At 39.2% G+C, this 24,748-nt stretch overlaps 1 protein-coding gene across 9 annotated transcripts in view; it reads left to right on the forward strand.

The window, feature by feature from the left end:
- LOC139222766 (receptor-type tyrosine-protein phosphatase delta-like) overlaps positions 1–24,748 on the forward strand; it is a 195,457-nt gene that overhangs the window by 144,542 nt on the left and 26,167 nt on the right. For 3 of the 9 annotated variants that reach the window (XM_070854619.1, XM_070854618.1, XM_070854623.1), the window contains 16 exons: positions 184–372; positions 4,314–4,424; positions 8,533–8,802; positions 10,888–11,469; positions 11,944–12,089; positions 12,905–13,049; positions 14,694–14,999; positions 15,861–16,054; positions 16,450–16,476; positions 16,934–17,051; positions 17,451–18,038; positions 18,468–18,568; positions 18,706–18,962; positions 20,043–20,136; positions 22,130–22,339; positions 23,484–23,644. In XM_070854619.1, coding sequence (XP_070710720.1) covers positions 184–372; positions 4,314–4,424; positions 8,533–8,802; positions 10,888–11,469; positions 11,944–12,089; positions 12,905–13,049; positions 14,694–14,999; positions 15,861–16,054; positions 16,450–16,476; positions 16,934–17,051; positions 17,451–18,038; positions 18,468–18,568; positions 18,706–18,962; positions 20,043–20,136; positions 22,130–22,339; positions 23,484–23,644 — 3,499 coding nt within the window. The remainder of the gene's footprint in view (positions 1–183; positions 373–4,313; positions 4,425–8,532; positions 8,803–10,887; positions 11,470–11,943; positions 12,090–12,904; positions 13,050–14,693; positions 15,000–15,860; positions 16,055–16,449; positions 16,477–16,933; positions 17,052–17,450; positions 18,039–18,467; positions 18,569–18,705; positions 18,963–20,042; positions 20,137–22,129; positions 22,340–23,483; positions 23,645–24,748) is intronic. The other 6 variants (XM_070854620.1, XM_070854624.1, XM_070854621.1 and 3 more) reach the window with 3 other exon arrangements.

The raw sequence follows: 24,748 nt of genomic DNA on the forward strand, positions 1-24,748 counted from the left end.
CTGCCAAACATTTTAGGTATTTCTCATTGTCTCTCTACTGTTTGCTTTATGTTTCACTTGTTTTGTTGCTCTGCAGTCATATAAATATAATTTCCCCAGGTTCTCTCTGCTCAGTAGCCCTGCAAAGGGTTTGAGGAAGACCACTGACTTTCTGAATATGACCTGTCCTTCATCTGTTTCCAGAGGACCAGCTGCCACCTGGCTTCCCCACCATAGACATGGGCCCACAGTTGAAAGTGGTGGAGCGAACACGCACCGCCACCATGCTCTGTGCCGCTAGTGGCAACCCCGACCCTGACATCTCCTGGTTCAAAGACTTCCTCCCCGTCAACACCACCAACAACAATGGACGCATTAAACAGCTCAGATCAGGTAGGTTTCCTCTGTTGAAAACTTAATTACAAAACAGGGAGTCTTCTTTCTTGTTATCCTCTATCTGATCTGCTCCCCCTGTTGTCTCCTCTGTTCTTTCATTCTCTTCTTCCTCCCATAATTTAACTTCTCATTTGGCTTTTCATTTTGTAGGTAATGGCATTATTTCTACTGTTTCCTGTCCTCTACTCTCTGTATGCCCTGGTGTGTGTTGTCTGTATGTGTGTGTCTCCCTTTGTCTTCCAGTGTTGTCATGGGCTGTTGGGATTGTTCCCCTTCTGTGTTTGCTGGCTTCTGCCCTAACTTCTGCCCTCATTGCTCACTGCTGTGACTTTTTACAATGAATTCTTTTGCTGTTTTGTGTTGATTTCATTTCCACTGCATTGGTGCAGTACTTTTTTTTGGATCCATTCTCTTCATTTCTTATGTCTTTTTTTAACAATTAATATTCAACATTTGGCTTCATTCAGAATCTGTTAAGGAGTGCACAATTTTAAAATAGGAAAACATTCTGAAAAGCAAATTAATCACCACCCTTGTGCTTTTGATTAAATTATACTTTCCAAAGAGGGATCCTTAAACCTCCTTTGAATAAATATTTGCTATATATAATAACTTTTTTTAGGTTAAAGATACACATCTAATTCTGAACAGCCACAGTAGTGCGTAAAAGTTCATAAGGCTTTTCCTTTACCCCTTGATTCTTTGAATTCACAGCCCCTGCTTTAATGTGTAGATGCCAGCTTTGTTTTTATTTGCCTGTGACATACCCTAATATACCCATTCGCCCGAATATCCCAAGTTTGATTTCAGTATCTCAAAAAAGAGATTATTCTATTTTCTCTTTCCGCTTTATGTGCCAGTGAACGGCAACACATTTAGCACAACTACTTGTAAATTTTAAGTCTTGTATGTTTGTCTTCACAGATTTCACAGCTGTCCTTTGTTAACTCGTCTTGTTAATCTTATTTCCTTGCTGACTTGTTTAACAGAACTGTGTAGAATTAACCCTTATTTCTAATGTGCGACTTTGATTCACATACAGTTATTAAAGCATTAACCAAACCTTGTTAACTAAACTTACTTAAAGAACATAATCATATTCTTATGCTGTCTTTCTTCTCTCTATATTTTTAAATCTACAGAATCCTTTGGTAAGTGCTTAGCTCTAAAGCACACATCACCCCCACTAATTTCCATGTTTCCAACAACTATTAAAATGCATGGCATGCATTTTACTAACAGATAGTTAAGTTTAGTTGCAGGGCTACTATTAGAGGCACACACACTCTTCCCTCACCCCACGGTGTTCAAGTGTCCTATCACTGCCATATAGTAGCTATAGTATGACTATAGTATGAGAGATTTTTATCACTCAACTTAAGCTTAGTATTGTCACATACTGACCTGGGTAATAACCTGTCCTCACATGTTTGTTACTCACTCACTGACCCACCACTTACTCACTTATTTATTAACACCAGCACAAATAGGTATGGTAATTTCAAGAATATTAGGGAGGTGACCAGTTCTGCATAGCTCAGTTCAAGCAAAGGGATCTCAAGTTTGTTTTTTTGTTTTGTTTTTTAAATATGTCTGCTCTCAATCTCATACACAAAGTCCTCAAAGTCTTTCCCTTCAGTAGATGGTCTTCAGAAGCAATTGCCACTTCCAAAATGGCACCTCCCCGTGGTACATCAATGTACAAGTTCCTCTCTCTGACCTATGACTATTCTATGATGAATCCTGTCTTTCTTTGCCAGTAGAGTACAGAAAAGTTCCTATTCTCTCTCTCCTTTCTCTTTCCTCTAGTACCTTTATTTACGTACCCTGTTAAATCTAATTTGATTCTTCTTCCAAAGCCCCCAGCCTCTATCTACTCGTACTAATGCTTCTTCTTTCTAATCTTATTTGCATTCATATTATCCACCCAGGTGGTACACCAATAAGAGGTAAGAGTGCTGAACTGACGTTCACAGAATGAAAATAATACAAATTCATTCTTGCTGTCAACCCATCCATTCACTCGAATCACCTCCATTTTTGTCCTGTTTACCAAGACCAAATCCCATTACATTCATATGGACCTTCCTTCTTATTTGTCCTGTTTCGTTGACTAAATTTGTATTCCATCTTTTTGTCTATGCTTTATTTACTCCTTTGTATTCTGGTTTCAAGAGCCTGTTTAGCTCAGTTGTGATATGCTTGCCCTGGCTCAAATAAGCATATCCAATGACAATTATTTTTTAAACTATAATTTTTTTGTTCATTTTTGTTTTCTTTTTGGCCATAGCGAATCATGTGTCCCTCTTTTTGTCCAACTAAAACAACCAAGCATTTTTCCCCCTTAGCTGTTCTTGTTCAGCACTAAAAATATGCACAGATGCTGTGGAATCACGCAGGCATGCTGAAGACAACATTGCCTCTCCTCTGCTTCTTTTTCCCAAAGAATTCTTTCTATCTTTGCAAACTATTTTTTTCCATTTCTTCTATTTGCTTTCCTCTCCTGTACCTCTACAAAAAAGCCCAAACAACCACTTTTTTGATAAAGTTTCTACGGTGCTTTTTTTCTCTTTCACCTATTTTTCTTACTTTTCTTGGGTTTGGAGACTATTTTACTTTTTGACTTTTTTTCTTCAGGGTTTGGGGAAGGCAAACAGTAGAGTCTGGCGAGGACCTGATTGGCTCATTTTTGCCGTGTGACATGAAGCTGGAGAGTTGTTGATGCATAAAGCCATTTTTCCCTTGGTCATGTGACACCACACTGCTGATCCCATTGGTGGATTTTTATGGGTGTCTTTTGTAGCTTTCACAAGCTAAAGCAGTGGTTGGTTACTTTCTTGTCGGCTCAAGCCGATATTTTGAATTTTGTCTTCTAATACAAATGCATTTTATTTTTCAGCTAAGGGTTGTCAGAAGGTTGTAAGTTGTGCCGACATACATTTCTTGCCAAGATTTGCATGTCAAAACTTTTGTTACAGAGGGTTATATGTTGGTTTTGCCTTACATAATACTTTAATTAACATTTTTCCACATATATGAGCAGCATTTTTCAATTTTTTGTATGGGCTGCATTTTTTGAAAGTCACTTCACCAAGATGAAGTCCCAAATTATTCAGCTAGGTGAATGTTACACTTGATCTGTGATTGAATATGCTAAAATTCATACCTAAAATTCTTTCTTTCAATTGTCCTTCCTTGTTATGCTGCTTTCTTATACTGTAAACCTCTTTTGTTTGATCCATGTTTCCCTGAAGCAGTATCACTCATCCCCATATTGACCAGTCCGGTGACATGTTGTATATTGAAAGACTTGCCCCTGTTCTTGAAATTATGACATTTTTTTGACATTGGCACTTCGATTAGTGTCTTTTTAGACCCTAATAGCATTATAAGCAATCAGGCTTTTTCTCTAAAGAAGTCATCAACAAGGTAAATGTTTTACAGAGAAAAGATAATTTAGGTTTTTCTCTTTTCCTTTCTTTTGGATTTGGTTGACAATGTGTTATTTTCTTTTCCCTTGTTGTTAATTTAGGCCTGTTAAGAGGAACAATATATTTGTATTGCAATGTCTTGCATGACTACCACTTGCAGCTATTCCTCAACTATAGTATGATAACACAGTCTCCATTTTACCTCAGCCAGCGGATCAAGCTGTGATAATGATGGGGGTTAAACTTTAAAATATAGAGTTTATAGTTACAGATACAAGAATGGAGTACTTCATTCATGCAGTTTATTGGATATTGTTTAATTACGACTTTTCTCAAAGTGTTCAACTACTGAAGCTTAAAAGGACAAAGCAAAACTAGAAATGAAGGAGGCTGATGTTGGCCTCCTTGAGGTCAAACAATTTCTTTTCTTTCTGCTAGTGAACTTTACATGAACAACATCATTTTAATCAAACATACTCCGCTACTCCATTTGCTATTCCCAACCAGGAGCCCTCCAGATAGAGCAGAGCGAAGAGTCTGACCAGGGGAAGTATGAGTGTGTGGCGACCAACAACGATGGAACCCGCTATTCTGCCCCAGCTAATCTTTATGTCAGAGGTAGGAAACAAGCTTTAACAACACTGGCATGTTTCTATCAGACATTATATTAACTTTCTCTCAAAAAATTCATGAGAGGAAGTCAGCCAGTAAAAGTCTGCAGGGGCCAAGTCCAAATTGGCCATTGTAAGTATGCTTTGCTTTTGATTTTGTGATTGATATTTTATTTTATTTTTTTTCTTTTTGCACTTGACTTACCTGCACTGATTTGAACCTGCAGTTTCTGCGCCGTTATGTGTTTCTGGTCCTTTCTGTTGATTATCCTGAGTAACACCAATGACTAGACTGCTCGCTGTGTTAAATTACTAATTGCCTTTCAAACCTGACGGTTGGAGGTGGTAAAAGGTTGACGACCTTCCTCCATGAGTCCTGACTCCTTCCCCTGCAGTGTACAGACCCTTTCTGGCCTTTTTCCCCCCAATTGATCAACATTAGAAGGACACCTTTAATCTCACATCTTTTGTCAGCGACTTCAAAATGTAAATTAAGTTTATTAAAAAGTTAAAACTGTATAAAATTACATTAATATAGAGGGTATGCCATTAATCTACTCCATATAAAAAAAACAGCTTATAAAAATGTTTTTATTGGATGCAGCACAGTGTGAAATATATAGTGTAATCTTTTTGATTAATACAAAATTGTACAGGTGGAGTGGCAGCAGTGGCTTGCTATTAATAATCTTTTTTAACATAAGCTGTGAACCTTTTTTAGTTAAGTTAAATTGTTGTTACTGCTTCAAACATTTACTTGCAGGGAGCAGTCAAGGCTTTATATGCTTTTAGATACCAAGCCCACCGCCACTCCTCCAGTTGTCAAGTATTGTCTAAATTAAATTTGCTAGCAATACACATGTAGTCAATATATAATTTTCATTATTTTTTTTAAATTTTTCATTTAAATTTTGCAATGCTCTTCAGTCCTATGGTTAGCTTTTGTAATCATCAATTACCATCGGGCTCCCAAATGACATTATACACAATATATAGGAAAGCAAAATGCATTCATTTAAATGATCAATAAGCTAACCACATGGCTCGGGCAGAATTTGTAAATATAAAGTAAATGTTATTTCTTCTTTAAAATGTTTGAGCTCGGATAGGTCAGACTTATGTTTTGTAATCTTGGTGTCAGGGAGATACAAGGGGCTCCCTGCACCTTAGAGACAGACAGTCCTTCGAATTGTTTAAATAGAATTTGAACACCTAAAACATGGCCTTTTTACTCTCTGTGTTTCCCTTGTTTTTCTCCTCTCCTTATTTCATTTTGTTCTGCATCAAATTCCCTACATCCCTCAGAGCTGCGAGAAGGTTGGTGTGTTTTTACTTTTTGAACACAACACAAAACAGACGTTCATTTGTTTGCCACAAAAGAATCTCAATTTTTGACCTCTGTTGATATTATTTCTATCTTTGTCGCACAATCAATGTTCATATTCCCATTAAGAATGGTTTTTGTCAGAATGCTTGACTGTCCAACAGGTGGTGCATGTTTGCATCTTTGAGGTGGCGTGGTAGGAATGATATTTGCATCAGTCTGAGGATCGATTTGCATGGTCACCACTTAATGCTTGAGCAAGTCATTCTCTTTCCCAAGTCCTTGCCCCAACCCTTACCATGTCAGTGTTCCTGTTTGATTTCTCTGATGACTAACACCACCTCAGGTCAATGCAATAAATGCAATAAAAAAATGAATGACAATTTAATAATAAAATAAATTCTACCTGAAAAATCTAACAAAATATAAGACACATAACACCAAGAAGACCAATGTCCTTGATTTCTATTGGTTCCTGGATCTGCTCCTGTTCTACGTAGATGCATGGTTGTTCCACTGAATCATTCTTATACAGCCATTTAAGCATCACTGCACTCAAATGTTCCCTGCGGTTCCCTCTTGAATTGAAGTTTCTCAGAGTTAAAAAATGTTAAAGCAAAAGCCGTCCTTTATTGTAACTGTCACGAAAGTCAAGTGCCAAGCTGTAAAAACAACCTTGCACTCAGAGATTACACACTTCCTCTTGACGAGGATGTTTTTGCACTGGAAGTCATGAAAGAATGATGTATTTAGAGCATTATCCACAAGACTTGACAAATGTAATGATATTCAAATGAGCAGGATAATATTATGTCTGTGGGGAGTGTGATCCAATTGGATATTAATTATATATTGAGTGAGAGAAACGCTGTATTTAATAATGCAAGCAGTTCCCCCTAGTTTTCCTCTCTGGAGAGCTGCAGTCTGCTCTACAGAATGGGCTTTGTAAATTAGTAGCAGGCAGCAAGAAGAGCCTGCCTATGTTGCAGTCAAGTATTGTAAGTACCTGCACATATAAGTACCATAACACCACAAACTACTATAGACGCTGTTTATAAAGCAGGGTCAACTTAACATGCAATAAAAACAAGTATTCAGACATTCAAGTGATATTTTCTTTAACGGTTTTCTTCAAGGCACACTACAGACTTTTATTAAGCTCCAAGCTAATAATAATCTTTCAAATACCATAAGCAGTAACACTGACATTGCTTAATTTCAATCCTCCCTTCATTTATAACACCTGTTAGTCCCTTTCTGTTTCCCTTATGCCTAAGTCCCTTAGTTTCCACACATCATCTATATTTAAATGTCTGTGTATACAAATCCTGGTGAGAAAGAATCTATTGTCTTGATTTTCCTTATGTCCATTCATTTAACCTTTGTCCTAACATGTTGTTGCCTTCTCCTCCCAGAATGTTTAGCTATTTACAGCAATGTAACACTGTCCCTCCATTTACACTGAGTGATCCCACATCTTCCTTCTGACCCTTTTACTATTTATTTTGCTCCTGCAGCCGTCTCCCTACCGACTCCCTCACATGGTTGCTTCACAAAGTCATGTCTTGTTCCTGTATGCATGACAGACTCTTGCTCCTTCCCAAAAAGCCTTGAAGCTGTCTATGTACATTGTGGATGTTATACATAGCCTTTTATTTCATTTCTTTTATTTTGTTGTTTTTGATAATTGTTTTTTGGAATGTGTATACACTAGAGATGTCAAATGTTTTGTTTTTTTTAATCCAGATTAATAGCAGTATTGCTGTAAATTATCATTATCATTCAAAATAAAAATCAGTGATGTTTCCTGCAGATGTCTGTCTCAGGCCATCTCCTTATCTCCTTATACAACACGTGGCTTTCCTAGAAACCCTTGACACGTGACATGTTCCCAAGTAAAGCTAAAGTTGAATTTGAGAACTTTCAAGCTGAATTATCTTTCTCAGACCGTTATCTTAAACTGCACTTAGAGGCCTGTAGGTCTGTTGAAATGTTCTTGAATGTTAATGTTTTTGATTTTGATTCATTCACAAGCACGGACTGATTTGGAAAATGTCATGACTATAGTGTTGACAGACACGTTAGTTCTTTAAGTGCCAGCATAACTGGCTCTCTTGTGAAAAGCTTAAGATCTCTCATTCGTCACTGAGGTCACCAGCATCAAGAAAGCATGTATACATTTACTGTTATCCTTTGAGCTGTTCTGTTCATAAAAAGTTACAATAGAGGTATGTCTTAGTCTTGTGAGTTTGTCTCTATAGTGTAAATGCATAACATTTGACAGCCCTAGTTTCTACTTTGGACTAAGCCTGAGAAGCACAGAAAAACACCAATCCACCCAATACATTTGTAACTTCTCAAGAGCATTATCTATGTTTGTGTGATGAGAGAATGTGATGTGGCACATTATCTCACATCAGCTGGAAGATGGCAGCCTAAAAGTTGTTTCTTTGCATACAACTGTGGAGTGCTGTCGACTCTCCAGCACTTTGTGCAGTTCTGTGTATCTGATACAGTATTTTGTGCATGGCACTTGTGTTGGTGTTACCCCATTTACCACTGAAATCTCTTAACTCTTAGATCAAGTATGTTTGAATGTTTTCTTAATCTTCATTGAACAACTTTATTTTGTACTGTAATCAAACTTTTAGAATTCTGCTAATGTTCTTATTATGCAATGTATAAATATTTGAATGGCAGTTTTCTTTTGGCAACATTTAAGGAGAACATTGCTCAAGGTTTTCAGTTGTATTTTCTGCTAGGTTTTCACACCATGTTTTGTCTTTTTCAGTACGCCGGGTGCCACCGCGATTCTCCATTCCACCTACAGACAATGAGATCATGCCAGGCGGCAGTGTCAATATCACATGTGTGGCAGTGGGCTCTCCCATGCCATATGTCAAGTGGATGCTAGGTGCTGAAGACCTTACGCCAGAAGACGACATGCCCATTGGACGGAATGTCTTGGAGCTAACAGACGTCCGGCAGTCTGCCAACTACACCTGTGTGGCGATGTCAACCCTGGGGGTAATAGAGGCTGTGGCACAGATAACAGTGAAAGGTAAAGAATGCTGTAAAAATGCTGTAAGTAAGAATGCTCTCAAAATATAAAATGCAATTGTTTATTTTTTATCAATTTACACAACGCAAAGTAAGCAAACAGAAGAAAAAAATAAATAAAATCAATATTTGGTGTGACCACCCATTGCCTTCAAAACACCATCAGTTCTTCTAGGTGCACTTGCACACTGTTTTGAAGGAACTTGGCAGGTAGGTTGCTCCAAACATCTTGGAGAACCTCTTCTGTCTATTCATTTGATCCCAGACAGACTACCATCACTTCCAGGATTCCTTGTTCCTCATAACGCTGAAGATAGTTCCTAATGACATGCTGTATTGTTTGGGGTTGTTGTCCTGCTGCAGAATAGATTTTGAGCCAGTCAGATGCCTCCCAGATGGTATTGCATGATGGATAAGTCTGTAAATCTGTCTGTATTTCACAGCATTGAGGACACCATTAATCCTGAGCAAAACCCAACTCGATTGCAGAAATACAACCCCAAATCAGCCAAATATTTTGAACTTTGACTCACCAGTCCAGAGCACCTATGTTTTTGTGCACAGTTGAATCGCTTGGCCATGTTTCCACGTCGGAGGTATGACTTTTTGGCCACAATTCTTCAATAAATACCACTTCTAGCCAGACTTCTGTGGACAGAGGATGCGTATACCTGGGTCCTACTGGTTACTGCTAGTTCTGTGCTGATGCAGTATAACTACCTTGTGTCTTGTTGCTGTGGTCTGTCTTGCCATGGTGTATGGCCTGTCCTCCACAACCTCACCTTGGTAGCAGAGTTTGGCTGTTCCTTACCCAGTTTTAAGCCTCCTATACAGCTGTTTCTGTTTAAGTTAATGACTGCGTTTCAACCTACATATGAAATGAATGATCATCGGCACCTGTTTTATATAATTGGTTAATCATACACCTGACTATGATCCAACAAAATCCCTGACTTTGTGCAAATGTACCGAGAAGAACTGATGTTGTGTTGAAGGCAAACGGTAGTCACACCACACCAAATATTGATTTGATTTATATTTTCGTTCTGTTTGCTCACTTTGCATTTGGTAAATTGAAAAAAATAAACAATTACATTTTATATTTTTGAAAGGATTCATACTTGACAGCATTTCTTCACACGTGCCTAAAACTATTGCACAGTACTGTATATATATAGCTCATGTTAGGAGTAAACTATTCAAGCAGAGACTACTGGCAATGCTTTAAAGAATGTTATTCACCTCTTACTGTCATGATAAGTCATCTGTGGAAGATTCCTTAAAGCTTTAGACAAGCTCTGGCACCAGCCTCACTGCATTAGATGCCAGATTGAGAATATAGTGAAGTGCTTATCTCTCAGCTGGAGAACCACAAAGCCACAAGCTCACCATTTCTGTTAGCAAGAGGTTGTGGGGGGGTGAAACGTAGTGAGTATTGTTTGGTCTCCTCTGTAGACATGGGACTTATCTGAGTGTAATCATATCTACACTGCAGCATACTAGAAAGATATCCTAGATTGGTGTCGCCGTGTTCACATGCACACAGGGGACAGACTAGCACACACACACTGTGCTTTGTTTTTCCTAGACACAACAGAGATATTAGTCATAATATAGCAGTCTGCCATTATGCTCCCCCAGAAGCACACTTCAGATGGCATATAAAGACAATATACTGCTCTGAAATATTTTGCCATGTGCCATGGTGCAGGGAATTAAAGCAATAAATTTACCTGTTAAATTATTAAAGTGATAAACACAGGGAAATCTGAGATTAACAACAGCATTCTCAGTTGCTGAACAGGGGGTATGGAAGCCTTTAATCTCACACAGTTTATACACCTGTAAACTAGAAATAATACTGAAATAATATTAAAACTATCCACCCACACAAAAGAACGCACTCTTATGACTCCAGATATTTGATAAATTAATTGTAATCAATATAATTCAACTACCTACAAATTAAAATAAAATCTCTATGTATTATAAAATGAAATGAATTACTCTACAGAGGAATAACTTTGTGATGTTTGCTGTGTATTTTGCATGTCTGTTAATATCTATGTTATAATAATCATCACAGCATTGCCCAAGGCCCCCGGCATTCCTGTGGTGACAGAGCGCACAGCCACCAGCATAACATTGACTTGGGACTCTGGCAACCCTGAACCAGTGTCTTACTACATTATCCAACACAAGTCCAAGTATTCAGAGGACTTGTACAAGGAGATTGATGGTGTAGCTACCACTCGATACAGCGTGGGAGGCCTCAGTCCGTACTCTGATTACGAGTTTCGGGTGGTGGCAGTGAACAACATCGGTCGAGGACCACCCAGTGAGAGCATTGAGGCCAAAACAGCTGAGCAGGCACCCAGCACTGCACCAAGGCAGGTGAGAGGACATATGCTAAGCACCACCACTGCTGTCATCCACTGGGACGAGCCAGAGGAGGCTAACGGGCAGATCATGGGCTACCGAGTCTACTACACCATGGATTCCACCCAACACGTCAACCTCTGGGAGAAGCAGATTGTTCGGGGATCTAACTTTGTCACCATCCAGGGCCTCATCCCCAATAAGACCTACTACATCAAGGTCTTGGCCTATACTTCAGTAGGTGATGGACCTCTCTCTCCAGACCTTCAAATCATTGCTAAGACGGGAGGTAAGCAGGATTTATTTCATTGTTAGAGAATCCAAATGGCTATGGACAAACAAATGGTCATACTCAATTAAAAGTGTCACAAATATTTTTGAGGCCACATTTTTAGTCCTTGACCCTCATTAGTGGGTTGCAGTTGTTAACCAGAGCTGTAAACACACAAACATCTTCCAGCTGTCTTCAATTGGATTTCTCAAGTGGGAAAAAATTTTTTATGATACAAAAGTTAACAACGCTTGAGAAATTTAAATGTCTTGTTGTTTATCTCTCTAATGAGTCAGTCAGTCATGTGTTTTTCAGCATAAAGTAACCATGTATAATGCGTCTGTACCGTACTATTTTGGCTGAAATGCCTCCTGAAATGTGGCTCTTGTAGCAATAACTCTTACCACAAAGTGGCATCTGTGCAAGTATGACTGTGATGGAAATGAATAGAGAGAGAGAGTAATGAATTTCATGGCTTCGTTCCAATTGCAGTTCCCTCCCAACCAACGGACTTCAAAGGAGAAGCCAAATCAGAAACAAGTATTTTACTTTCATGGATCGCCCCAGCGCAGACTGGACAGGAAAATCAAATCACAGGATATGAACTTATGTACAGGAAGAGAGATGACAAAGAGGAGGTAATTATTTCCTGACTTGAGCTATTTTGGCAGCTCATTAAATTAAAAGTCTTTAATAACAAACAAAATTCTCTGAATTGCACTGTAACCAATTATTGAGTTGGAGTTTGATGGTGTTATGCAATTATGCATTTTTAATAATGTAGTGTTATGAAATTCTGTCTTTTTTTGGTGCTTCCCCGTCATATTGACACCATTAACTATTCTAAGTAATGAGTCATACATATTTGCATAATACCAGACCTGTAGGATTTAGTTGGTCTATTTTATATTAGTTATTTTGTAATTCTCATGTATCTACATGATAGTGGACATAATAAATTAAAATTCAGAAAAAGGATATGTGTGTTTTTCTCATATAACACAACTGAATAGCATAATTTACAGGCCCAATGTTATTTAAATGTACATTAAAACAATTTAATGGTATTTAGTTATGAACAACGTAATAAACAATTCTGTAAGTTAGACACTAACATATAACACTAAAATATACAGCCACATGACTGCATAATTGCCGTTTGTTAAATCAGGAATAGTACATATCAGTAACTTAAAGGGTTGAAGCTATTTTCGTTTTTTGATTTTGGTCAGACACTGTTGCAAACAAAGAGCCTTAGAATAATGGAGTTTACAATGTGTTTATAGTGGGGTTTATAGTGTTTGTCTACACTATAAAGTGTACTAACTTGAGTGTCACACTCACTTATATAAACTTGCAACTTGTTTCAATTCTGACATGCCTACATATACAGTTTCTCTTTGGAACTCCTCGTCATTATTTAAAATCTGACAATGTGAAACCTTCTTCACAGAAACGTATCAGCTTTGAGCCGACAACAACATACCTGCTGAAGGACTTGAAGCCCTTCACTACTTATACTTTCCGGCTGGCTGCCCGGAGTAAACATGGAGTTGGAGCTTACACCAATGAGATCTCGGCAGAAACTCCACAGACACGTAGGTCCTCTTCCATATCTGACAGAGTTTAAACTATTTGGGAAAGAATTTTCAAATGCATTCCAAATTTCTCGTGTGCAGCAAAATCCAAAAAAGTGACAAAAATGTCAGCAAGGTCCTGAGGACAGATAAGGCCAATATGATTTTTCTTATAAAGGCTTCATGCATTTGAAAAGACGTTAACATTTAAAATAGTAAATAAGTGTTACAATAAGTGTTAAGTCTACCTGCCCATGCAGTATTCACTTTGAAAAGGTTGCATGGACAGCGTGCCAAGGCTTTCCTGTGACGTCAGGAGACAAGGTTACATAAACTACCCCCTTCACCTTTGTTGTGCAAAAAGGGTCTTACCTTGAATGAATGATAAAGCCGTGAATAATTAATTTATATGAATGCCCACATCTGCGTTATGCAGCTGTTTTTGTTTTTTTCAACAAGTCAAAGGGCATTTTAGGAAGCCTTGACTCTTGACATCGCATGTGGGCCAAAAATGAGAGAATAGAGGATTTTTGAGACTGAGCTTTCTATGTAGCTACACTACTAATAACCACTTCTCTGGATAAGGAATTTTCCTACTTTTGGCATTGATGTTTATTCTCAAACTAAAATTGGATTCAAGAAAGTTGTGGATTAATAATATAGAAAGCTCAAAGAAAGCATTGTCTCTGTAATTAGGAACATTTACTCCCAAAAGACCTCAGATTTATGATACAGGTTGAAATTGAATATTTGGATTCTGTTTTTCAAGACAAAATTACACTAAATTCAGCACAGTTTAGCTTGTTTTGATTGCCAGTCAAGAGATTTCCTGACCATGGGTAAAAAACACAGAACTATTGTATTGACTACCATAAATCTGAGGTCTGAAAGACAAGGGCAGAGATCAGGTGGGTATAATAGCTCAGAAGTTCAAACTCTGCACAGATGTATGTTCTGAGGTAAATGAAGTTAATTAAAAAGTGCATGCCAATGATATCAGAATCTAATAAATCAGTCATGTCTCCTTGGGAAGTTCTCTGTTGTACAATCAGGCTTTTACCACAAACCAACAGGCTTCGGAAAGGTTGGTGACAAATACAGCATTTTTCTATTTTTAACTAGTTAAAGCATCAACCTTTATGTTTTTGGATTGATGGTAACTGCTTGCCAAATTTGTCTTAGCTATTGCTACATTTATTTTGGAATGGTTTATCTTCAATAATTTCTGAAATACTTTGAAATAATTTTAGGTTTTCATTTTAGAATTGAAGATTCTAAGAAATATACATATATATATAGGATATATGATTTTTGTTTCCCTTTGTTTTTGTAACTGATTTTTTCATGACAAAGGTAGGTTACATATTAAAGTTGTCCTTTTTCCAATCAACACTTTCCATTCATCATCAGTGTTTACACTTTTGTGTTGTCCCTTGCTTTTTTCTTTATTTGTGATGTTTCATTGAATTTAAGTACTTTTTATTTACCTACATAAGTCCTTGTGCGTTTTCCTCATTTTATTTTCCTTTTCTTTTTTCCTTTGTTTGGTCACTTCTACCATCATCACACTGATCAAAACAAAAACTCTCTAAAACAAAAAACCAATGAACGGCCTGACCAAACAAAAAACCCTGTACCTGCACCAATATCCAACCCACCAACCAGAACCCTCGGGCCCACCTCAGGAAATCAAGTGCTATAGCCCCAGCTCCACCAACATCCTGGTAAGTTGGCGGCCACCCCAAATGGAATTACAAAATGGGATCATAACACAATACACCATCCAATATGCTGCAAATGAAGGGGAGGATACCACTACTCGTCAAATCTCCAGCATTCCTCCGGAAAGCTCTGAGTACCTTTTGGAAAACTTGGAAAAATGGACAGAGTACCGCGTGACGGTCACTGCTCATACAGATGTCGGAGCAGGACCAGAAAGCGTGCCACATCTCATCCGCACAGAGGAGGATGGTATGTGTTCGCTAAAACAAAGCCAAGGCTGCAAATCCAGTCTACCCCTCTTAACTTACCCCATCAAAATACTAACAACCTCGCCTAAATCTACAATTCCCTCTTCTTCTCTACCCCCTCTGCCTGCTTCTCATGTGACTGTCGCCACTTGATACCTTTAGCCCTATTTTGGACTATGCACTTTTTTACGCAAACAAACTGTGACTCACTTTGCGAAAGCACTCTTTTTGGCTTTTTCCCTATGCTGCTCAATTTCAACACATGGTATGGTATTTTCAGCTGCAGGCCTCCAACTTCCAGTCCCAACTGTCATTTTTGAAATACACTCTGCAGTGTTTTTGAATGGCAGCATTTTTATATAACTCACTTTTTTAGGAACTTGGCAAAAGGACAAGTTCTGGACAGTGGGAATAACAAAAGGTGGAAGAATTTTTTGAAGGCCATTTTTTTTTTTTCTCTCCTCATGTGATAGAATCATTTTTTATTCATTTTTTCCTTGCTCCATAGCCAAAATTCTTGTAGTGCTTCAAGCATTTGAAACACTTGAAGCCCCCCTTTGGCTCCACTTTTCTATTTTGGCAAAACACATTTTTATTCCATGTTTTAAAAATCCACTCTACCCATTTTTAATGTTTCAAGATTAGGTCAGTTGTCAGACCTGTTTTTGCTGTTGTTTTTTCCCCCCTTACCATTGTTGAAATATTGGTGTCATGCAGTGCTTGTTGCAGTTTGCTGCACTTTTGTGATTTTTTTGTCACTGCAGCATTTTGCGCTACAGCTTTCGGGCAAGATTTCAAAAGAGGGTGAAGGGGTTCTCTATAATCTTGACCTTTTTTCTTCTATCCCATGGTGTTCCTCCAGTTCCTAGCGGGCCACCTCGTAAAGTTGAGGTGGAGGCTGTCAACTCCTCATCAATTAAAGTGATCTGGCGTTCGCCGATGCCCACCAAGCAGCACGGTCAGATCCGAGGGTACCAGGTGCACTATGTCAGGATGGTTAATGGGGAGCCCACAGGACAGCCAGTCATCAAGGACATCCTGATTGATGATGCCCAGGTACAACACCCTCCTCAGCCAACCACCTCATTTCTCAGACACACAGCATTCCTTCCTCTCTCTCACTGTTACATGCACTATAGCACAGTCTTTCATCTGGAGTGGAAAAAGCTAATTTTCATTATGTCATATCAATAACTGATCTCAGTAAAATTACTTTGAGTGTTTTGTCAGGAATTACATTACATTTCTACTGGAGAAGTAGAAGTTGGGCACATGTATTTGCTCAAGTCTACATATGATCGTTGTTACTTTAACTGTAATAATTTCTATCAACAAATTTATTTGGTGGTTGCAGACAAACTGTGTGTGTAGATTTTCTCACCAGTGACTAGTGTCTGTGCCTGCCCTTATTTGTTGTCTCTTTTCTCTCCATATTCTTATATCATAATCAGTGGGAATATGATGATTCAACTGAACATGTGAGTAGTTAAACTTGGCAACATTCCAATCTTGTTTTCCTCTGCTGTTATCCTGCATGAATGGCATGTGTCTTTTGTACATTAGGAGTCCGAGACCTGGTTTGAAACATTAGCTTGAGTGCCATTTTAACCTCATAAGTTATCAAGATATTTTTCAAAAGTGCTGACATAAAAAATCAAATTAAAAGTAACTGACTTAATAGCAAATGCTGATTTTAAAGGTCTGAATTCTATTAGTGTTGACTGAGGAAGCTATTTTGTTACACACCAAAGAAAACAGAATCAGAATTATTCTTGCCCAGTGAAGCATGCCTCAAAGTATATGCTGAAAGAATGTGTCTGCTGTGTCCTGTGTGACGATAATGCTGACATCACATCCCATTTTTATATCTCAACTTGCTAATATCTGCAAATCAGCCAGTGAATGTCTTGCAACTAAAATCCTGTATCTTTACAGGAAATGATCATCACAGAGCTGCTGGCTGAGACAACATATTCAGTTACTGTGGCAGCCTATACGACAAAGGGTGATGGTGCACGCAGCAAGCCCAAACTGATCACCACCACTGGCGCAGGTAACATAACCATCTCTGCTGACAAATCTCCTGTGTTTCTGTGCTAATATACAAGATTTTATGTGCAACTGCATTCCAGCTCTGTAAAGCTATGAAACTGCTCCAATGAGGAAAACAAGCACAAGGCTAATATTCTTGTCATCAAATGTGAAAAGTGTGAATGTAGCCAATTGTCGTCTCATTTGGTACTAGTACTTAATTAGTACTTACAAAGTAATGGAAAATGTAGAAAAACTGACAAAGACCAAAGTTATGCCACAGTAAAAGCATTTAGCTGTACACACAGACTGACAGATAGTAGATCAACTAAATGACTGTCTACTACAAATCTGATAAGATGGATATGTATTTGTAGAAAGAGATAACAAGTTGTCCCTTTCTCTATTGGTACTGTCTTAGTTCCTGATAAACCTCGGCTAATGGTCAGTACAACCAACATGGGAACAGCTCTGCTTCAGTGGCATCCCCCAGCATTAACCCATGGTCCCCTGCAAGGCTATCGCCTCCGTTTTGGCCGCAAAGATGTGGATCCGCTGACTGTCATTGAGTTCCCTGAACGAGAGAACCACTACACAACCAAAGAGATCCATAAAGGAGCCTCATACACTTTCCGCCTTTCAGCGCGCAACAAGGTGGGCTTTGGTGAAGAGACAGTCAAAGAAGTCACCACAAATGAGGATGTTCCAAGCGGCTACCCTCAGAGCATTACTGCAGAGGGTGCTACCACCTCTACCATTAAGGTTAGCTGGCAACCTGTGCTGCTGGCAGAGCGAAATGGCCGAATAGTGAAATATGCTCTGCAGTATAAGGACATCAACAGCCCACGCAGCCCCTCAGAACTCTTCATCACTGCACCGGAATCAACAGTCATCCTGGATGGCCTTAAGGCAGATACCACTTATGATATTAAAATGTGTGCCTTCACCAGCAAGGGTGCTGGTTCCTATAGCCCAAGTGTCCAATTCAGGACAAAGCCTTTGGATCAAGGTAGGACCAGTCCCTGAACCTTTTTAGCCCCATCCCTTTTAAAATCCCTTTCCATGCGCAGCCCTTTCCAACCACAGCAATTTCCTCTGCAAGCCTCAAATGGCAGAAGTTGACAAAGTATGGAATCAACCAGAGGATTTTGGTATTAACATATTGTCCTACCCTTAGTCTTCCTAATCATTTTATGAAACTCACATGGAGTAAGTATGTTTGTGTCTTTGTGTTTTGTCAAGCAAAGGTCAGTCATTAATTTAAGAGTTGGTGTTGGTAAGAAGGTAAGAGGACAGTGTTGAGTTCAGTGTAGTACTGATTTCAGCCTGGTCTTGAAGGAGACATTCCCAGGTAAGCACTGGTGTGGGACCAATGGTGTCAACGGATAAAAAAAAAGTATGTTTTGTGTCTAAATCACCTGCTCCCCGTTTCTTTTAGCAGTGTTTGCAAAAAATTTCCATGTGAGAGCTGCCATGAAGACATCTGTGTTGCTGACCTGGGAAATCCCAGACACCTACAATCCAGCTCAACCTTTCACTGTAAGAACTATCTAAATTATTATAGCATTTTTATATGCACTGGGGTATTCCACACATTACTATGACGAAAAAATTATTCAGTTAGCTCCCACAATCAAGAGCAAGTATACATGAAACATTAACTTATTCACATACAGATCCTCTACGATAATGGGCAGAGTGTGGAGGTGGATGGGAAGTTAACACAGAAGTTAATCACGGGTCTTCAGCCTGAGACACAGTACTCCTTCCTCCTTACCAATCGTGGCAACAGTGCAGGAGGTCTACAGCATCGCGTGTCTACCATGACAGCCCCAGACATCCTTCGCACCAAACCCTACCTGATTGGCAAGACGAACTCAGATGGTATGGTGACTGTGGAGCTACCATCAGTGCAGACATCTGAGAGAGTAAGGTGAGTAGAGATGATCAAACTAAACTAACTGTAAGGCAGGCTGTAAATAGTCTAAAAATGATCCCTGAGGGAATTGCTTCGATCTGGAATGCCATCTCTGAGTTGACTCTGAATATCCAGAATTTAGGATTGCCCTACTTGGATTTGAATCAAGCATAACTTGATATGACTTCATAAAATGAGCTCTTTTGTTGGATATATGACTTGTAAAGACATCACTATGGCAAAGTGGAACTTTTTTCTTTTTATCACTGATATGCACCTTACTTATTATTTCGTAATGATGCATTGTGAATGAAAATAAACAAGTTAACTTCATTGCTTGCCTTGTCACATTACTCACTGAAGCAGCCTGACTCATTTAAGCTCACTCCTCTCAGCCTTGTAAAATCTCTTTTACCCTTTCAACAAAGACTGGGGTTGTCAGAAGGCCAAGGAGCACATCCGATTGTAAACTGATGCTTCAAACCCAACTCGGATTTTTTGATCTTGCTGGATGCACTCGGCCCACTGTCTCCCATGCCAGAGCTTAAGCTAATTAGGCTCCCATTAGCCTGCCACACTGCCTTCCTGGCTAACACTAGCAAGTGCAGTGCCCAACCAGGAAGCCCAGAAAACGCTGGAAGGGGCTGTTATCTCTCTTGCCACTCTGATGAAGGGATGAAAATCCCTCTAATTCTGTATCTTTTCTGCATTCACAGAGGTCCCCTAATTAACCCACAGGGGGCCTCAGTGACGTGTAACCATGTTGCCTGACTTCTCTGAACATGCTCAAATCAAATTGAAAACATAGTGGAAATTGGTTCTAAGCAAGTGATAAAGAATTGCATAACTTGCTAATGACTTGATTATGCATCTCTTTTCATCTGTTTTTCGGTAAGCAGACTACGTTCTCAGTACAGGTGTACATGGTGGGCAGCGGGCAATGCTGTGTTTGCTCTTGCAGCCAAAGAGGGTTTTGTTTCACAAGGTGATCATGACTTGCAAATACAACTAGTGAACTTGTGCGTTTCGAAAAGTGGCAGTGATCACTTCCCTTGTCTAGAATAATAATACACTTAACTGTACATTTTTTTTCAGGGGATATTACATTGTGGTAGTACCACTGAAGAAGCAGCGCACTGGCAAGTTTTTCAAACCCTGGGACAATCCTGATGAGATGAATTTGGAAGAGGTATGTTTAAAGGATAAACTGGTTATAGTGACTCAGTTACCAGGACAAAGCAGTAGAAATATAGCAAAATTATTATTTTCTATTATCCAGTTGTACTCCGCCTCTTACAGGGACTACGTAACTGTGCGCACATACCACACAAATCTTTTCTTAAAACTGGAAAAAATAAGTTGAGGTAGTTAAGAGGGCAGGAGGAACAGGATATGAGACTCGCTGATTGACGCAAATAGCTGCAGAGAGCACTGTTCATATGGAAATGAGAACATGAAGTAGCCATCAAGTACACTGCAAACTCAACCCCCATCCCCACCTCCTCCTCCTCCTCCTCTTTGTGTCTATGGTAATTACTTGAAGAGCTGCATCAGGCCTTCATGTCTCTTCTCATTCCAGGCAAGGTAACTGTGTATGCACAAAACACTTGACAACTTTTATATTTAGTCAGTTGAGGTAATTCGGGAGCTTCTGTGCATAACAGGCATGATTAAATGTGTAAACAAACAAACGTTTTACCAGTATGTGTTGTTGTGATCGCTTTTTAGGTATTCTGTTAGAAGCTGTGTCAAACAACAAAAGCAGTTCTACACATTCAGTGCAACATATAATGTAGTCTTTGTTTTAGAAATATGTAGAAACAGAAACTTCAATTAAGCTATTCCCCTTCAGGTTATTGGAATTTCAAAATCTGTCAACACTTCTTTTTTCTGAGGCAAATCTATCTTATTTTGAAATTGTGTGTTTAAAATATTGTTTCTATTGTATAAACATCACTGTATATCACAAGTCAAGGAGGCTCAAAACACACCATGTCTCACCTGGCATTGGCTTTACAGCTCATACCTACAGGCCCATGTCTGTAGCCTTGACCAATTGCCCAAAAGTCACCCCTCTGTCAGAATTTATTTGTTTGTCAATATTGGCACTCACCTTTTCAAAACTTTTCCCAAGGGCAGCTAGATTTAGCTGTGTTGACAGGAGAGATGATTGAAGACATTATCGGGCAGCACCAACAGCCCTGCAGCCAAAACAGAGCACACACAAAAATGCACACTCTCTAATGTGAATGACAGGCAGGCATACACACACACACACACACACTCATTCATGCACACAAGGCAGAGATGTGAAATCAGATGCCCAAACAACTAGCCAGACTTGATTAGCATAATTATGATCCACGCTTTGTACTGGAAGTTTAAAGTCAGAAGGACTTGTATGAAGGTCACATGTGATGTGTTTCTTTCAGCCTATTAGTATAATTGTTGGTCAGGGGAGCAAAGGTGGTATTTTTTTAATTACCAGGGGAGACTGTGAATGTTGGATAAAGACAAAATCTGTCATGTAATATGTGAGGATTCCGTTGGAAATCTGGCATTGACATTGGAAAATAAGTGTCTGGGGAAATACCTGCCAATAACATACTGTTCAGTTTTTTTCCTTTAATTTTCAAGATATAGTTCGTTATACTTCGTAAAATGTGATTTGAAGCCATTTTTTGATACATAATGTATTTTATCCTCACGTTGCACTGGCACTTTCTTTCATACGTATGGTTTTTCCAATTCATTTTTTCATAGCAATTGTACACTGTTAATTACATCTTCACTATACTACAATCTCCCCAGATTCCATTTGTCGACATTTAGCCATCTCAAACAAAAATGTCTGATTCTATCAACCAGAAAAAATAATCGAGCTATGCAAGTTGTAAATTAATTCAGCTTTTTCTTAGTGTTTGACACTGCTGGATAATCTTCAACTGTTTTATATGCTGGAAATCCACACAGTCTTTCAATGTCACAATCTTTTATAGTAAAGAAAAAAAAAAACTGATCTTTTCTGTAATGTTCAGCCTACTGCAATCAGCATTTCCAGCTCAGCAATCAGAAAAATATTGAGATAGACAGATCTGGTTTGTGTAGATGTATTTTTGTGTGTGTGCTGGAACGTTTTTCCTATGTGTTATCAACTGTCTGCTTCTTACTCCTCACTGTAGCTGCTGAAGGAGATAAACCGAACTAGCAGAGGCCTTCGGTTTCGGAGGCAGACAGAACCCAAAGCCTATATTGCTGCCTACTTCAAAGACCTGCCCAAAGACTTCACTCTGGGAGATGGCGAGATCTATGGGGACTTTGAAAACAAAAAACTTCTGAATGGTCAGGAGTACATCTTCTTTGTGCTTGCTGTTCTGGAGATGTCTGAAAACGTAAGTCTGCTCTTCCACTCATGTATTATCTCAATTTTATCCGTATGCATCTCATATTATACTTGAGTTCAGCTTCGGACATGAGCTTCATCGCCTTTGGGTTATCCCATGCTTGTGATCTCATGCTCTTTGTGCTAAAAATGGTACGTTAATAGACAGAGAGAGTTAAATCCACTGCATCTTGACGGAGGGTCGGAGTTTGCTTCTGGTCAGATGCGTTAGTCTGAGCCCTTGTGAGGCTTTGACTTAAAAATGTAAAGCTGAAGCTGGCCCAAGAAGCTGACCCTTGCTGCTTTAGGGAGAGAAAGCCCACAAGACCTTAGCTGATCGCAAGAATACCTTGATAACAGAGTTCCTCTTTAATTGCGTCTTACGTGCGGTCCACCTTATCTCTGCTGCTGCAGCTAGTGTGTATGTGTGCATGTGTGTGTGGACGAAGACCAGAAAGCCGCATGATTAGGCAGCTGCAGGCGTGATGATGGATTTGATGAGCTGCAGGGTCTATAGCCCTGCCTCACACTTTCTCCGCTAACCCTGAGTTCAGGTAGAGCAAAAAACGATAATGACGGACGGACGGAAATCTCTAATTTGCCCACTGAAGCATATATTTTCTTCCCACAAGACCATTTTTTATCTCCTCTTAGAATGTGAAATAGTTCAATCAAAGCTCCTGTATAGAACAGATATTGAAGATCATTTTGATTGGTCGAACTGCAGAAATTACACAGCAAAACTTTGAATTGGCTTTTAATTTCGATTGTTGGTCATGCTGTCTTTGTCAGAATCTTTTTAGATAAGCTCTGTAGTGGGGGAAAATTAATTGAAGTCTTGCAGTAGTGCTTTGAATATCTTGAGCTTGTCATGTAAGTCTAAAGCTACTGTTTCCTTCAGCATTAAGCTCCAGATGTTAATGTAAGTTAGGGTGAAGATCAGTTTTGGCGTGTTATTGTCAAAGGAACAATGTGATGCATTGGTAAGAAAATATCAAATCACAATCAATTAAAAATCAATAGATGGTATTTTTATGAAATTAGGAGCAGGATGAGGTCCAATATGTAGAAGTAAAATTTTTGGTTGGGGAAAAAAATCATAACACAGATTCAAGGTAGAATATTGATCAATGATTTTCTTTTCTCTGGCTCAGATCATGTATGCAACAAGTCCCTACTCCGACCCGGTTGTGTCAGCAGACATCGACCCCCAGCCGATCATTGATGAGGAAGAAGGCCTTATCTGGGTGGTGGGCCCCGTGCTCGCGGTTGTCTTCATTATATGCATCGTCATTGCCATCCTACTCTACAAGAGGTGAGGATATTAAAGGATGATGTGCATATAAAATTATAAAATAAAGATTTTTTTCTCCCTATCAAGTGAAGCAAATTCACAGGAATCAGCCTCACTTAACCATACATACGGTACATACACTATTGGCACACATTCACCGTAAGGGGACAGTGCAAAACATGCACTATATACACATTATTACTTATATATGTGCATTTAAAATTCATGTATAGTTACTCAACATTTGCGTAAGGCCATTCAATATTTAAGACCCATGACACCAACAGTCTGCCGTACACAAATCTTTAATTAGCATATTCAAATACAAACACTAGATATAAGATTTTAACTTAAAGCCCGAAGTGCATTGATCCTCAGACTATTCCCTCACTCTCAGTACCGCACACACACTCAATCTAAAGTGAGTAAATCTAAGCATACAGCCACCAAAACTGCCATCAAATGCTGATGCTCACAATCCTTCACGCAGACACATCCGTTTCCTGAATGTTAATCACACAAATCCATCTACCCCCTGCACGCAGAAACACACTCACAAAAACATGTTAAACTGTTAAAAACACTTGTGGTAGTGCACTTTCACACTGAATCAAAACAGCATTTTTGTCTGAAACCCCCTTGTGGTAGCGAGACCTCGTGCTGTCACTGCTCATCAGTCAAGCGTAGGTGGGGAGAGCTTTGACTATCTGCTGCATGTCAGTGCATGTGTGTGCAGCTTTCGAGAGGCCCTGGAGCCTGGGCAAGCATCCCAGCCACCCCAACCCCCCCTTTTACTACGACCCATTCCACAAGGAAGAGTAGCTCTAGATCCTGACTCTCACTTTTGGCTTGGATTATACAAAAGGTGAACTGAAAGGGAGCAAAGATCGTGTGTGTGGGGGGCTTCAGAGATACTATTTGTGGCAGGCAGATTTACACATCGATTACAAAGGCAGTGCCACCGCCACGTTAGGGAACATTCAATGCATAACCAGGAGATATTTCTCTTGTCAAGATCAATTTTTATGTGACAGTGCTCCTCTTTTGCAAAACAAAGGGCAACAACCATATTATGTTGAGCTCTATGAGAGGACATGGAGATAACAATGTGCAGCTTCCTCAGAG

This window comes from Pempheris klunzingeri, chromosome 23 (genome assembly GCF_042242105.1).
Source record: "Pempheris klunzingeri isolate RE-2024b chromosome 23, fPemKlu1.hap1, whole genome shotgun sequence".
NCBI classification, from domain to species: Eukaryota; Metazoa; Chordata; class Actinopteri; order Acropomatiformes; family Pempheridae; genus Pempheris; species Pempheris klunzingeri.